The sequence below is a fragment of the Brienomyrus brachyistius genome, chromosome 14 (genome assembly GCF_023856365.1).
Source record: "Brienomyrus brachyistius isolate T26 chromosome 14, BBRACH_0.4, whole genome shotgun sequence".
Lineage (NCBI taxonomy): Eukaryota > Metazoa > Chordata > Actinopteri > Osteoglossiformes > Mormyridae > Brienomyrus > Brienomyrus brachyistius.
Genome location: NC_064546.1, coordinates 3,022,225 through 3,038,098, shown reverse-complemented (window position 1 = coordinate 3,038,098; position 15,874 = coordinate 3,022,225). Strand labels below are relative to the sequence as shown.

Genomic DNA, 15,874 nt, shown 5'->3' with positions numbered 1-15,874 from the left:
TCCTAACCCGCTGAGAGATATATTCTCTCCAGCATTTGTCCTGCGTCTGCCCCTCGGCTTCTGCTCAGTAGGACGTGCCAGCAACAGAATCCTTGTACAGAATACAGAAATGTAACCCTGTGGTACATGACTCAAAATGCAATGGTAGCCATCACAGGTGTTTTGTCAGCAGTCTTAACCTCTCCTCACCGGCTGTGACATCGCACTGTGTTCATGATAAGATTACGAAGGCTTTATGTTAAAGAGTTCAAGCAAACTGTTCATGCTAAGTACCATGGAGAAGAGATTTGGATTTGATTAGCCTGTTGAAGCCATGCTAAAATGGAGCTTGGGCAGACAACCGATGTAGTACATTCCAAAACATATACCACAATCCAGGGCATATCCCACAATCCAGAACACATCCCTCAATCCAGAACATATCCCACAATCAAGAACACATCCCTCAAACCAGAACATATCACACAATTCAGAACATATCCCTCAATCCAGAACATATCCCACAATCCAGAACACATCCCTCAATCCAGAACATATCCCACAATCAAGAACACATCCCTCAATCCAGAACATATCACACAATTCAGAACACATCCCTCAATCCAGAACATATCCCACAATCCAGAACACATCCCTCAATCCAGAACATATCCCACAATCCAGAACACATCCCTCAATCCAGAACATATCCCACAATCAAGAACACATCCCTCAATCCAGAACATATCCCACAATCAAGAACACATCCCTCAATCCAGAACATATCACACAATTCAGAACATATCCCTCAATCCAGAACATATCCCACAATCCAGAACACATCCCTCAATCCAGAACATATCCCACAATCAAGAACACATCCCTCAATCCAGAACATATCACACAATTCAGAACATATCCCTCAATCCAGAACATATCCCACAATCCAGAACACATCCCTCAATCCAGAACATTTCACATAATCCAGAACACATCCCTCAGTCCAGAACATATCCCACAAGCTATAAGAAGCTAAAAAGGGATGGTAACATTTTACATTTTATGACATTTTACTAGAAGCTGTCATCTACAGCGCATTATAGATGCATTACACTGTAGATACCTTCATAATGCATTATAATGGTTGGTATAAGAACTAATAAATGGTTACAGCACCTTCTATTGACAGTCATAAGGGTTATAATACTTAATTAAGCTCCAGTGAAATTCTCATCTATAATGCACTATAGATACCTTCGTAATGCATTACAATAGTCAATTTAAGAATTAAAGAAGCCCTGTACTGCATTATAGTCTATTGTAGATGACCGCTGCATTAAGCATTGATCCTGCATAATAAACATGGCTATAATGTGATATGCCTTTTTATAAGCATTTATAGCCATGTTTATAATGCTTTATGAATGTATTCTTATAAACATGGCATTCACAGAAAGTGTTACTAAAGCGATTCACAGCCTATAAGTGATAAATTGAACTGATGGGCTGTCACCCCATTGGCGTTCAAGGAATATCCAAATTGCTATTGGTGTTTCTGAAATGAATCTGTTTATTAATCACCCAACCTTCTTTGCATTCTGAAAAATCAATGGGGACAAGCCCACAGTCCCCCTAACAGATTTATATTGTTCCTCATTATGTTCATTGTTCCAAGCCCTTGACTCCTGTCTGGTTTTAAATATTTATACACCGCATTTAAACTGCTGTTTGATTCTGTGGCGGGACAACCGTCCCCTAATTCTGAAATCAGTTAAATCCGAGACAGGCCACTGACCCGGACGCTGCTCTTTCGGTGGCAGTTTTATTACGATAAATATCTGCCGATATCCATGCAGACAAGAAGGTATACAGGTCATACCCCTCCAAGATCAACTGCAAGAGGATAGGCCTGAGATGTCAGAGGTTTGATTGAGATGACGACATTCCCCCACTGCTTCAAACATGCAAGGCAGACACCCTCAAAAACATTTTCTTCGCGAGAAAATTAAAAACACAGCATTCCATAAATATTGATGCACCTAAATAATTCAGCAGTTAAGTAGATGAGTGTTTTCTTTATCTTTTTGTGTGCGGCTTGCAGAGAGGGAAACTTCCGATGTTGTCCCAGCTGCAAGTCAGAGGACACGGAGGGAACTCAAGGATGCAGACGGTTTATTGTGTAGGTGTTACAAAAGATCAAATGAGTAAATCCTTCTCCATAAACTCAAAAAGAAATCGGTAGCAGATACGTTAGTCACCGCTGCACAGGACACACCGTGAGAGTCTGTTCCAATCAGGATAAGCACAGATTTCAAGAGGTGTTTAGATGGGAAGTCATTAACAAGAGGCAGTTACTTCTGTCCTTGACATTAAAGGTCTTTCTATAATGTAGCCTCCCAGCAATTCATACAAAAATACCATTGTTGACAGGATCACGAATGTTAAGAAGTACAAATGGTTTTTTTCCCATACTAGCTGGGCTGAATGCATTGTGTAAGTATCTCTTGACAAAATCATCCAAAAATAAGAAGTTTAGAGTCTTGTGAGATCAACAGTCCAAGTATGTGGGACTCACCAGTCCTAAAGCCCTGCAACACCTCATACAATTTCTTTTTAAAGCTACAGTGAAGTATCAGACGCAGAAAAAGAAGTGGTACAGTACAGCTCTGGGCTGTACCCTCGGTAACGTGGGGGCACTTGAAAGACCTGGAGGGGGCACTAGCAGATGGGCCTAATACCCTTAAACCATTTCTGTACTTCTTGTCAAATTACTTTGTTTACTTATAAACAAAGTAAACAGCAAAGGATTAAACTTTGCGACAGTTCCATCAAAAAAATTTAAAAAGCCTAAACCTATTCAGGGGGCTGGGTCTTATCACATTATTGTAATTAGTGACACTAAATTCATTCATTATTATAATTAATCATACTAAAATGATACATTCACATTCCATACATTGCTAAATGGCCAACAGCTAGGTAGCAGTTAATGAATATCAACATCAGCATTCAGCATTTTGCCTCCTGAGATCTCAGCCTTGACATATTCACAGTGCAATTTCCCTGATTATTACTGGAACAAACAAGTTAATATAACCACCTCATTGGTCGTGATGAAACTTGAAATTTAAGTAACACTTCATGCAAAAGCGATCAACGTGGGCATGAAGTAATTGCATTATGACCTTGCTATGCTTTTATATCACTGTGTACTTAGACTGGTCCAGTGCAAATAAGCATTTAACACTTGAGTGTACCCTCAGGACATGACATTTATGGAATTATTGCTATTCTTGACATTTGTGCGTTTAAGTACTTTGCTCAAGGCTGCGACTGCAGGACCTCTCCAGGGACTCAGACCAAGGACATGCTCGTTACAAATCCATGTCCCCAACCCCCCCACCACCCTAAACGTGTTCATTCACATTATCGGGATTATTTGCACTTCTGAGTTACCAGGCACCCATATAAACATCGTGCTCAGTCGTCAGACAGCTCCGCACCTCGCCCTTGTTGTTGTCTCTTGTCTTCGACTGAAACACGGACACTACGATCATCTTCCCGTTACACACTCACCCCACCATCTGTTTTAAATGGAACCTGCTGTCTCACCACTGCATTTAACCTGCTCTCAAGGTTCTGCTCGAATTCCGTGAATCAACCGTCAATTAATACCCCGACACTGATGGAATTTCAACTGTACTATATTCTCAGCAAAAGGACTCTGAAAAATATTCTTTTGAAACTAATGGTACAGGCAACATATCCAAGTGGCCCTGACACCTTCGTATCAAAAGGGACACTATTTCCCTTAATAGAACTAGCTAATATGTATGGTTGTATAAACAGGCAAAGGCTTATACAACCATTGCAGAGATAATGAATCTTAAACTGACCCCAGTGGTGCAGACGAAATCAGATTGACATCACGGCATTTCCGTCTCGTCGCCCTGTGAATAACCATACCTCCACCCCCCCTCCCCCGTCACCTATTTGCAATTCCCTTACCCACCCACGCCCTTGCTGGCCGTGCACAACGAATCAGATTTTTATTATAAACCTCATTGCAGCAGTCTCCCCCAGGTCACTGAGTTTATTAGCATGCACGACTACACTGGGGCTCTCACTTCAGATCACTGTGTGTCATCATTAATACGCATTCACGAGGTGGGGGGGGGGGGGGTCGCTGGAGTAGCAGGACACGTATCCGCCAACCTGCGGCTTGTGGGACCGACACCAATCTCCCATGAATCTGTCCCTGAGGTGAATCTGTGCTGCTCTACGACATAGAAGATACTGTAAAGAAAATGACAGGGAAACCGGGAGCCGCACTTCAATCTCATAGACGTGACCAAAGCGGGTCATCTTGGATCGGTCCACTTATCAGGAGAAATAGTGCAGAGATGTAAAATGCGCCGGGTCTGTGTCGCTGGTACAGCATCCCATCAGGAGGGGGGTAAACAAAGGCCGCGGACACTCTTGGAATTGCTTAGCTGATGGTGTTATCAAGAGTAAGCTAGGCTTCCAGTCCCACAGTTCATTTACTGTTCCCTTCACACTGCCATAGCAACTCAAGATCTACACTGTGCTTCAGCAGTACAACAGCAGGACCATCGCTCACGCCAGTGGCTTTCTGGTTATCTGTCTACATCCTTAATCAGCCAACTACATGGTCATCAGTAGGAGCAGCAACATGGAATGGAATTCTGGGCCGTGTCCAACGGTAAAACAGCCAGTAATCAAACAGCATGAAATAGAAAAACCTACAAATCGACAGACATCATGAAATGGGGGGAGGGATCCGATACAACATCAAAACGAACACCCAATATTTAAACAACTCAAAACAGAGAAAAATTTAATGAACAAATAGTATCAAACAGTAGAACAAACCGCAGACAAACCTGATGAAACAGAAAAACATCCGACAGCTAAAATTCCATTAGTTACACAGCATCAGTAAAACAATGATTAAGATAATCCAGAAATCGACACCTAAGGTGCCCTGTAGAGGGCAGACTGTAGTCGTGTGGCTGTTTGATGACAAAATTATGGTATAGCGTTTCCTTTGCGCATGATGTACGATAAAGCTAACACAGAAAGTGACAACGCGCCTAATCCCATCATCTCAAGACCACAGACCAGAATTACTTCTCTTTCCCCTTGATGCAACCCTTTGAATCAGTAGATACGAACAATGTTTTTAGGAACAATTAATTGAATTTACGAAACAGCATCATGCTGAATCATATCTGCCGTTTTCATTAGAACAATTATATACTGTAGGACATACACAAAGAACAGATTTCGTTTTCAAAATTGCTAATACAATTAATTTCAGCAAATGTGGTTTAAGACCCTTATCAGTTCACTTTTGTTTCATATCAAAAACCTTGAGGTATTTATTAAAAATACCAAGCAATATGGACAGGATATTTTAAATATGCCTTTACGTGTGCATGCTGCTGTAGATAACTACAGTTGCTGTTACAGATGTCACAATCCCATATATACCTTATGACAGTTATCTATTTCAAATATTAAAATGAAGATAATGATTTTTGAAATATATATATATTATGTATCATTTTACATATTTTTAAATGTCATTTTGAAATATATATATCATTTTATAATAATCATTATCTCCATTTTCATATTTGAGATAGATGACTGTCACATAGGTATACTGTATTTTTCTGAAAAGCTCCTGAATGTCATGCCTATTCACTGGCTAGTGAAATGCCCCTCCCCCAATAGAGATTCACCCTCATTCCCTACCAGCCTGCTTGAAACCTTTGTGTGAAAATCTTCATCACATCTCTTCAAATATTTATTACACTGTTTGATCCCATCCATTTACGAAAAATCTCCAGTTCTCACAGAAACATATAATCTCTAAATCTCCCGCACTCTGATATCTCCTACAGCAACAAAGGGCTTGCAAACATCCACATTCTGTCCTTGCGATGAGACGGTACACAAGACTTTTTTTCTCTCTAAATTAGGCCCTCGAACTCCATTACCACTTACTGGTTGGTGAATGAGGTGAACTTCGATATAAATCATGTTGATTGGATGCTCATTTGAAGGCAACGTTTCACTTACTGAGAAGAGCAGAGATTAAAAAAAAAACAGACAGAATTAAAATGGAAATGTGTGTCTCATCCACAATAAAGGTGTGAAAGATGCTGTTTGATTTTACATAAGGAGAAGACAGCCCAGATAGGGGCAAAATGGAATCTCTGCTTGTACTATCACTCACTAAAAGTTCCAACCATGAAGCCAGCAGACTGCATGTAATATGCAGCGAACGATAAGCTATCACTAGATGGGACACCATGAAATCTGCAATCAACTGATTCCTCTGAACTGGCATTATTTTCATGGAACTGTGGTTTGTTACCAAAACTGCTGTAAACCAAGCAACAGGTTCCCAGAACCAGAACGCAGTTATATTTTTATATATTTTGAAGCCAAATCATAAGAAGGTCTTAAAAACATGTTCCTGTCTAAAACGGCTCCTTATAGGCCAAAGAAAAATGGCTCGAAAGAGCTACTGCTGGTAATGGGAAGCGCAGGACACTGTAACACCCAAAATGGAGCCAGAGTTAGGAGTGAGGACAGTTTTTGCAAAAAACACAACCCTTCAGCACATCAGCCTGCATTAGTGGGATGCACTTGTAGGAGATGTCAACCTGCAAATCATAATGAATCGTAACTGCATGTATGACGTTACAGTTAAATTTCCATGTCCAAACACGCAGGCTCAAAATCTTCCCTTTACTCCACCATACGACAGCATGAGATACATGGCACTTCCAGCCACTGCTCTGCTATTTTGTCTTGGTTTAGCCTCCAGCTCCCAAATGTCCCCAAGATGGTACAAACCCCTGTAACAGCAGCCACTTTTCAAACATTGGCAAAACACTTGGAGCTGAAATGAACATAGAACCGAAAGCAAATTGAAAGTTCATCCCCTTGCACATCCATCACTACTCTGGACTCCAAAATCACCAAAATCACTCCAATCAGACAGACTGCAAAATTCTAGGTTGAAAGTTAAACATTTACACTATAACAGAAATCGAACCTGCTTTTTGTAGCATCGGTGCTCTCAGCTTATTGTTCTGTTCGATTTGTCTTATTTAAAAGTCAATCCATATTAATTGCGAATATGGCCACATAAAACTATTCTGGTGACTGTTGTTCTGCTCTGTGCAGATGAGTTTGGGATGCACTTGTCCTGAGGGGATGTGGGGGGGGGGGGGGGGGGTACAGTCACTGAGGCACTTTGCAAAGGCTTCACATATTGCACTTTGATAATTGGGAATGAATTGAAAAGGAAATGTCACAAATGCTACATTTATTTCCCTCCAGAGAATAAAATACATATGACACATCCATCGGCATGGCACAGCAAACAAGAATGGATCTTATGCTAAGATCCATTAGTTATGGTATCATCTGGCTGGAGATGTAGAGTCAGTGTGAATTTCAGTAGGTGAGAACCTGGTAAAGGGCCCAGTTATACACAGCATTGTTTTTTTCACAATGCCCTAAATCATCATTACTGCCACTGTATTTACTGCAATTTAAGCTGCACATATATGAATTCAGATCTTGGTACTTTGAAGCAGGGGCGGAACTAAAGTCGTGGGATTAAAGCTCAATACCTCAGGGTGACATTTGGGGAAAAAAAACACCCAACTTGCTGGAGGCTCAGGATATTCATGTATCTAACTTTTACAAACACGTTTAGGGGAAATTATTTAAATCCATCTATGGGAGGGTGCACCCAGATAGTTAGCAGGATTAAGCTTTAAAGTTGTGCTCAAACAGAGAAACCGGGGGGGCATGTTGGGGGTTTCCCTGCAGGCTCTGGCACATTTAAGCGCGATCGGCGTTTAAAGCGAGTTGTTCTTGGTTGTCTTATTAGAACCTCTGTTTATATTTTTTGAACAGCTAAAAAAAATATTAAATGGGTTTATCCAATAAGGCTAGAAAACGAATATAACTCAGCTTTTCACATTAATGCATTTTAACTGGGTCCAATTTTTCATGCTATCACCGGCTCCCGAGGGTGTTTCTGAAGAGATTCAAGACTCAAGATTCAAGATTTATTATTGTCTGTTGCTCCATATCCATGCGCACATCTGGGATTAAATATGGCTTCCCTGAGTCTCACGACGCTACATTTACTAAGTGATATTTTTACATACAGTCAGCCCACATCCTACACGATTTTTAATAGTGCAGTTTAAAAAAGTAAAAAATAAAATATATATATATATATATATATATATATATATATATATATATATATATATATATATATATATATATATATATATATTATAACATCAGCTGTACTGTTTTTGCATAGACTTTGCATTGTATAGATACAGCTTTGCAATCTAGGCATGATTTAAAGTACACGACAGATTGGGAATAAGTGTATATGCAAAGTAAATAGGCACTTTTATATAAGGGTTGTAAATGTAGGCAATTTCAGAGTATCGCAGTGGGTAAGATGTGGATGAACTGTATATACATTTACCAGAATGTACACAATGAACAATATACATCATGTACCAGATACTGAACAACAAAATGTCCAGAAACGGGGTATAAAGACCTTTATGTAACTGGATGTAAACAGAATTTAAGGTGCAGACAGTGCAGGCCAAGTATGTTTCTGATGCAGAACAGGTTTTGTTTAATAGTGCCCATGTGCAGCAAGTTCAGCCTGAGGTCGAGGAACGAGGAATGTAACTACTGCTTAATTTTTGTTTTATTAACGATCCCGAATCTGGAGATTAATTTATTCTTCAGTATTGAGCTGATAGTACAGAAGGTCGGATATGCCGTTTGCTTGGTTTCCATGGTGGTCAGAGCCTCAAACCCTTGACATGATGGTGTAGTGGACCACAGGATTAAGATCCAACTCGAGTAGCCTAAAGGAGAGGAAGGAAATTAGGATCCTATATTCACTGCACCTCCTTGGTTTGTTTACATTCATATTTAATTCATTTTGGTGGTTCTCTTAAACAGAGTGCAGGCAGGGGTGCCAGTGGCCATTACGGCAAAGTATAGTATATGAACAAACAGCAGAGCCGTAACATCGCCAGTGTTCTGTTAGGTAGCTGGCCTAGTTTACATCTTCCCATTTCCTTAGAATGGAAAGCATCTATATTTCTATGGAAATGGGGAGGGCACTTGCAAAGCAAATTCCCTCACAAAATGCTGAGTGACAGACAGACACCGTGGCCCCTTTAATCGTCCCATTGCCATTGGTGAGTTTAGCAGCGAGAGTCCCGCCCCCCTGTCGCTCGATCCCATCTGCTGCACGTGGACCCCTGCTAGCATCCCTCTGATTCCCCACTGGCTCCGCCCCCCTACCTTTCACACCCCTGCCTGTGCTCTGAGTCTGGCTTCCGCTGTGACTGGGGAAAGGCCTCCAAATAGCACTGGGTATTTAATTAGCCATGGTTTAGCTGACAGCCTTATCCAGAGGGTCTGTTAGCATTCAGATGTTTGCTATCTGCTACCTATGCGCTGACTTTGGGGCGTTTTTATGACAACCGGCACAGCAGCAGTTCTAAATCTGAAATAGATTCCGCATGTGCACCTAGGATGCAACTGGCAAGAGTTTTTCCCCAATACCCAGTAACATGTGTGTCTCCTCATGAAAGAGGTAGATATTAATTATAGTTGCTGAGACAGTCAGCGAAAGGATCATGTCAGACGTCAACATTTCTCTGGAGCTGCTCTTTACCACACCAGCAAACCCATTACAGAAATGCAAATCAATTCTGAGAGTTCTGCTGTTGATGTCCAGGTAATCTGCAATCAGCACATGAAAATCTAATTCATGCAGTGCCCGTGGTTATTATGGGTCTGTACCCGGCAGGGGTGCAACAGAATGTTAAGATTGGGGTGAGGTGAGGGGGTGGCTGCAAACTGGTGAAGTCCGGGCTGGGTTTCTCCTTTCATTTCAAGGATACTGATGAATGGCACCTCACTGTGAATGAACAGAGTAAACAGGATAGCAGGTAGGCCCTTGGCATGTTGCCATGCCAACGGAGAAGAAATATATTTTCATTTCATTTGCCGCGCATAAATAGCAGGAGGAGATGCGGGGATATAGAGACTGTGCTTTGTGAGCCTTTGACAATTTAATAGCCACTGCAGAAGCTGCCCGAGTTGCCTGAGTTGCCCCATGCACACCCAGGCTCTAAAGAGATAGCAACCAGCTGCTCATCTCCACGACAAGACACTGCGTTTGGGAAGCCCAGACCCTACATTCCAGCTTGAAAATCACAATGATAAACTAGGACTGTATTCAAGACACAAGACTATTCGGATATTAGCATCACAGGAGAACTGACGCCCCCTCTCGCATTGTGCGCTCGAGCGACACGTGAAATGTCCTGGGGAGGAAATGAGGGTAAACAGCCATTTGTCCAGAAAAATATGCCCGACGAAACTTTCATCCAGGCAAAAGATAGTATTTTTGTTAGAGGCCTGGTAGGTTTAAGAGTCGATGTCACAGACTGTCATGGTAAAGTTTGCACCATGGTCTATAATCAAGGCTTGACACCCAATCTACACCCACAGCCTGGCTTACAGGATGGGCCAAAAGCCTGACGAGCATCAGCAAAGATGTTTCATTCTGCTTCCGATGTTTCAGGGCAGAAAAGCCAAGAGGGAACGGTGACCAGCTGACATATTTTTATGTTATTTGACATTTTTAAAGAGTCCCAACTAAATTAAATGCTGTCCAGCACATTTCCTGTAGTGGGAATCAACACTAAATGGGATGGATTTCACAGTTCCAGGAATATGTCAGGGACACAGACAGGAGGACTATCTGCAGTGCAGGAGAGCAGGATTTCAATAACTCTATAGGCCTGCCGCAGAAGAATGAAAATAATATGTCATTCTGCTACAATATAATTATTTTTTTTTAATTGGGGGGATTAATCTCATCCTCTCATTGTCATTACCTTTTCATGGCACCAATTATTCATGGGAAAGAGACACCTGTGGTGGTACGGTGGTTCAGTGAGTAACACCTTCCAAGTCTGTACTGCACCCTAGGCCCACTGCAAAAAAATGCTTGTTGGGTGAATTCATGACTGATGAGCCTTTAAGGTTTGCAAGAAGACCCTCAGTCCAAGAGTCTACCCTGACTTACCCTTCACACCATGGTAGCCATATATTTAAAGCTGATTTTAACAAGTGATGGATGTTTACTGGATTATTAGGAACAGCTGTAACAATCAATAACCAGTTATATTTGTGACCAAAATGACTTGGGTCTTCAAGTAGAAACCAGAAAACAAGTTAGCTAACTTCAGTTATAATGATATATATGTATGTACAGAGATCAAACTCTCAATATATATAATTTGAATTGAAGTTACTACTTAACTTTTATTTTAATAATTATCCAAAATTTAGTGGTTATTTGAAGCAGTGGTACTTATTGAAATGTTTTTCAACATTTAGTTATTCTAGTGGAAAGCCTACACAACAAATACTGTAGTCTGTTTTGCCATGGCATTTGCAACACATTAATCTATGTGACAGCATTTGTCCATAAAATGCCTGCTGGGCGGACTGTTGCATGACAATTAGGTGTGTGTCACAGTTTAAATACTTCTCTATGTCTATGAATACGTAATTTCAATTGGTTTAACCACATTTCAGACATCATCATAGTACAATATATATGACAGATTTTTTTCATAACGACATGTCACACCAGTAACTGAAACCATTTCCTTCTCATGCTTCGTTCATACCCTTCACATCAAACGTCACGTAGCATTTATACAGAAGCTAAGCTGAGAAGAGACCCTGTGTGTAGTTTTTTTCAGTGAAACTTTTCTGCCATCTGCTGGATGAGATGTGAGGCTACACCAAATTGCTTTTCCCCAACAGACACTGGGTTTATATCTTTTTATTGCAGTAATTTAGAGAAAACAATGCTAGAGATCAGCTGACATATCTTTAGCCATACTGTTGTAAACAAGAAGTGTGTGTGTGCGTGCGTGTTGTTAGACTATATTGAAAAACATACTTTCAAATGATTGCCGAACAACTGTGAAATTAGATCAAACTCTTTTGTTGTTGGTACCAGCCTATTGTGATGGGATTTTTTTTAAATCATTCTTTGAATGAAGATTTGTTAGAGAAAGGAGCAGAACAGAAAATTCCCTAGAATGTTGTCGTTTCTTGTGTCCAGTGCTTCAAGAGTAGCCCTTGAAGAGCAGTTGTACAATTATTCAGAACTAATGATCTGTTTACATTTTAGCCTCGAAGACTTTGCCTCATTATCTGCAGAGAATAAATGATCTTGAAACAGCCGCTGTCCCAAATTGCCATGTACACTTCCTCCCCTTCTGCACTAATGGCTCCAGCCTAAAACAGGGGTCGTTCTAAGCAGCCAATATTCTCAGCTATCTCTAAATCATCCATTTCCTTCCCTGTGATGGAACATGCACACGGCAGACCATTAGATGCCGAATATGCCATTTAGACCCAGCTGATGTATCACCCTGAACTGTAAATAATTGGTGACAGCTGGTCTCATTATGGGTGAAAAAGTGACCAGTTTTCCAAATTATTCTTAAGCAAAGAAAAATATCTGTATCCGAGGCTATAAATGGTGAACATTATTGCACTGACCTCTCATGGTATGAAGCATTTAAGCTTGTGGGAGTTTTACGCAAAAATGTTCTGAGGGCAGAAAGAAAAATTATTAAACGAGAGATAACCAATCAGAATGTAGAGGAGGTGGCTCTGAGTAACTAGAGAAGGCAGTATCAAGCCATCTGATTGGTTGGTTCTGCCTCCTCTATAATCTGATTGGATCAGAAATAACCAATCACTTTTCATTCTGCCTTCAGAACACTTTCATGCAAGTAAAACTCCCATGGGCTACATTTTGTCTTAAAGAAGCTCATATTTTGAGAACTGAACTTTAGAAAGCACATTAGGATGAATTTTAAGACCTCCCTAAGGTATATCAATGTGCAAGTACAAGTGTCAGAGAATTAAACCTAAAATACTTTTATGTAAGTTTTGTTATTGACATCTACTATTTTTGCTTTATTCATTTTTTTAATATAATTATTGGCCTCTCATCATATCCGCAAGGTCGCTTTCTTGGGATTCGTTCATCTTTCCTCAGGTGGTCGCAAGTTGTTTGTTCGTCTGTCTTCAGAGGATCACAAGCCATTCTGAGAATAGGTACATTGGTTCGCTTGTTTGTCTATCATTAATGACATTAAAAACTGCACAAACTTTAAAAAGTGCTGTTTTGTCAGAATTTTTAATCCTGTTTGCTGTTTTCAAAAGTGTTTTGCCGTGTACAGTACCATAAGCAAAGGTCCGATGTTGGCCACTTTGTAAGGTTAAAGGTATAAGGGGAAGGTTTCGTGTTATTTTCTTTTGGAAAAAAAAGTGACAAGAGACCTGTAACCATAGACATGCTGTACGTGTGTCATTCTAACTTATTATACAGAATAAACGCTCCACCGAGACTTCATCTTATGTTCCATAAACAGACATAATGCAGAAAATATTTAGCCAGAGTCAACCCAGGCTACAAAAGTGTACAATAACCGTGGAAAAAAATCACTTGCTACCCCCACCCTCTTTCTTGAAATATTTGGTCCATCATGCTGGTATGTCCTATTCTGTAATTCATACAGCACAGACCAGTAAAACAACATAACACACCTACTGAAAAAGGCTGTAACACAACCACCTCCTGAATGGGACGCAGTCTTCATTACCAGCTAAAGGGTGGGTACGGTACAGCCATCTTCGGGATCGAAACAAGTCTAGTTCTCCCACAGTGACTTAATTGCAAACAACTCACCCCAACCTGTTTAAGATTTTCATGATTTGAAGGTTTTCTAAAGGATTTCTAAAGGACATTGCAAGCTTTTAGCATAAGGTCCTCACTTCTAAAACTCAGCAGGGTATGGGACTGCTGGCAATTTTTTAACCTTCCCTTCCTTTGAGGTTCATATATCATCCACCATGGATTTAAACTCTTTGAATAGTAATTTCAGTGTCTTGAATTGATCAATGCTAAGTAGTAAACCTTAGCATTTCACTGGCATTGGCAAAATTACAGCATTTCAGGAACTTTAGGTTGATAGAAGACCACCTTAAGCACCAGTAACAAAGACAAGAGTTTTATGATGGAGCAGTGTATTTAAATGGGAATAAGCTGTATAATGTCCCAATTTAGACTTTAATACCCCCCCCCATATTATACTGCTGCCTATTAGAATATGTAGATTATGACCAAATAATATGTAACAAAAAAGGACAAAACCCTTAGCGAATGCAAAGAATCTCAGGTATTGTGGGTGAGCCAATAGACAACTTGTATTACCAGCAATCACAATGGCTGGAATACATGATTGCTGGGAATGGCCTGGGTGTGTTTCTATTCCATACTTGAGAGACAACCCAAACACAGATGTTCCATAATAATGTGGCAATATGCACCCAAATCAAACCAATTTCCCATAAACATCTTCACACCACTGCATTGTGTACTCGGTTTGGTTCACTGTTACATTGTTTCAATACAGGCAGACAAAAAAATATGGAACGACCTCACATTTTATTAATAACAACAGTTTAAGCCATCTTCAGCTGACTGCTTCTTGACTGCAAGTCCTGGACAATCAATCAAGCTGTAAAATAAAGAGGTATATTAGGCTACTGAGACCATCACACTGTTACCCATGGTTAAGTACTTCTAACTTCACACATAACCTCCCTTCTAGCCAAACACTGAGTAGTGCAGACATTAGAAGCCTGAAGATGTAATTTCACAGCATCTACAATTATTCGTGTCAAAATCATGCCTGCACCATCTAGTCATTTCTGTTTAATGTAAATCATATTAAAAGTGCAATATGTTTATGCGTAATAAAGGGTGCTTACCTTGACAAAACCGATGTCACTGGCGTACTGCCGGAAACACTGGCGGCACATGTTCAGTCCGTATTTACGGATCAAGCCATGTCGGTTTGAGCATACCCGACTACAAGACAAAACGGTAAAAAAAGATTTGCAGAGTTTAGTTCCCGTCGCCCACATTTCAAATTACTAGATCATTCTACATTCGTTTTTAACTTAAATAACCCCTGGCCAATATGGCTGAACAGCAGACAAGGCTTAACACGGAAAATGCCGATGTTTGATAATACGACAAAGACCAACGTCTAACGTTAAAAACCTACATGTAAAACAAACGTTGTCTGTCATGTGTACGATTCTGAAATTGTTCTATGCGTTTCATACCGCACTCTTTCAGATGAGGCACGTTTTCAAAAAAAAAATGCTAAACAAGCGCGAGCCGCCATATTAGGTGCACGTTCCGACGTCCCATGCGCACCCACAAAACTAGATAAAATGTCGCTCTCCACCAATTTTATTCTTTCATGCTACCAGAACACCGAATCGCACTAAACACGAGAAGAATAACGAACCAGGCTCTGGATCCCTGGCCGAATTTTCGGGGGTGACTCCAGTAGAGCTGCTGGTGACCCATCTCGTCTCTTTGCGTTCAGGCGTCAGAAAGGAAGAGCACAGCTTGCGCATGCGTAGTTAAAGTCCATCCCAGGCGGTCAGAAAAGCCACTTCCGCCCATAAAACAGCCAGTCGAATAGGTACGTTGCCTTCGCGTTTCCGCATTTACCGCTAGATAGCAGCACTGTTATTTGGTTGGGGAATTGGGTTGCATTTAACGTTTTTCTTATGTATGCGACTAGTTTTAACATTTCATTAATGTTACAAATATTAATTATCTCATAGAACAGCTACCTTCGTCTACACTAACTAAATATTTTATATAAAT

General features: G+C 40.5%; 1 protein-coding gene across 1 annotated transcript; it reads right to left on the bottom strand.

Annotated features, from left to right (window-relative positions):
* Window positions 1–14,613: 14,613 nt before the first annotated feature.
* rps29 (ribosomal protein S29) lies at window positions 14,614–15,660 on the bottom strand. The gene is made up of 3 exons (XM_048974903.1): window positions 15,507–15,660; window positions 14,959–15,058; window positions 14,614–14,705 (listed from the first exon to the last, which is right to left on the bottom strand). The coding sequence occupies exons 1-3, from the start codon at window positions 15,566–15,568 to the stop codon at window positions 14,697–14,699; spliced, it is 171 nt and encodes a 56-aa protein (XP_048830860.1). The 5' UTR covers window positions 15,569–15,660; the 3' UTR covers window positions 14,614–14,696.
* Window positions 15,661–15,874: the final 214 nt, after the last annotated feature.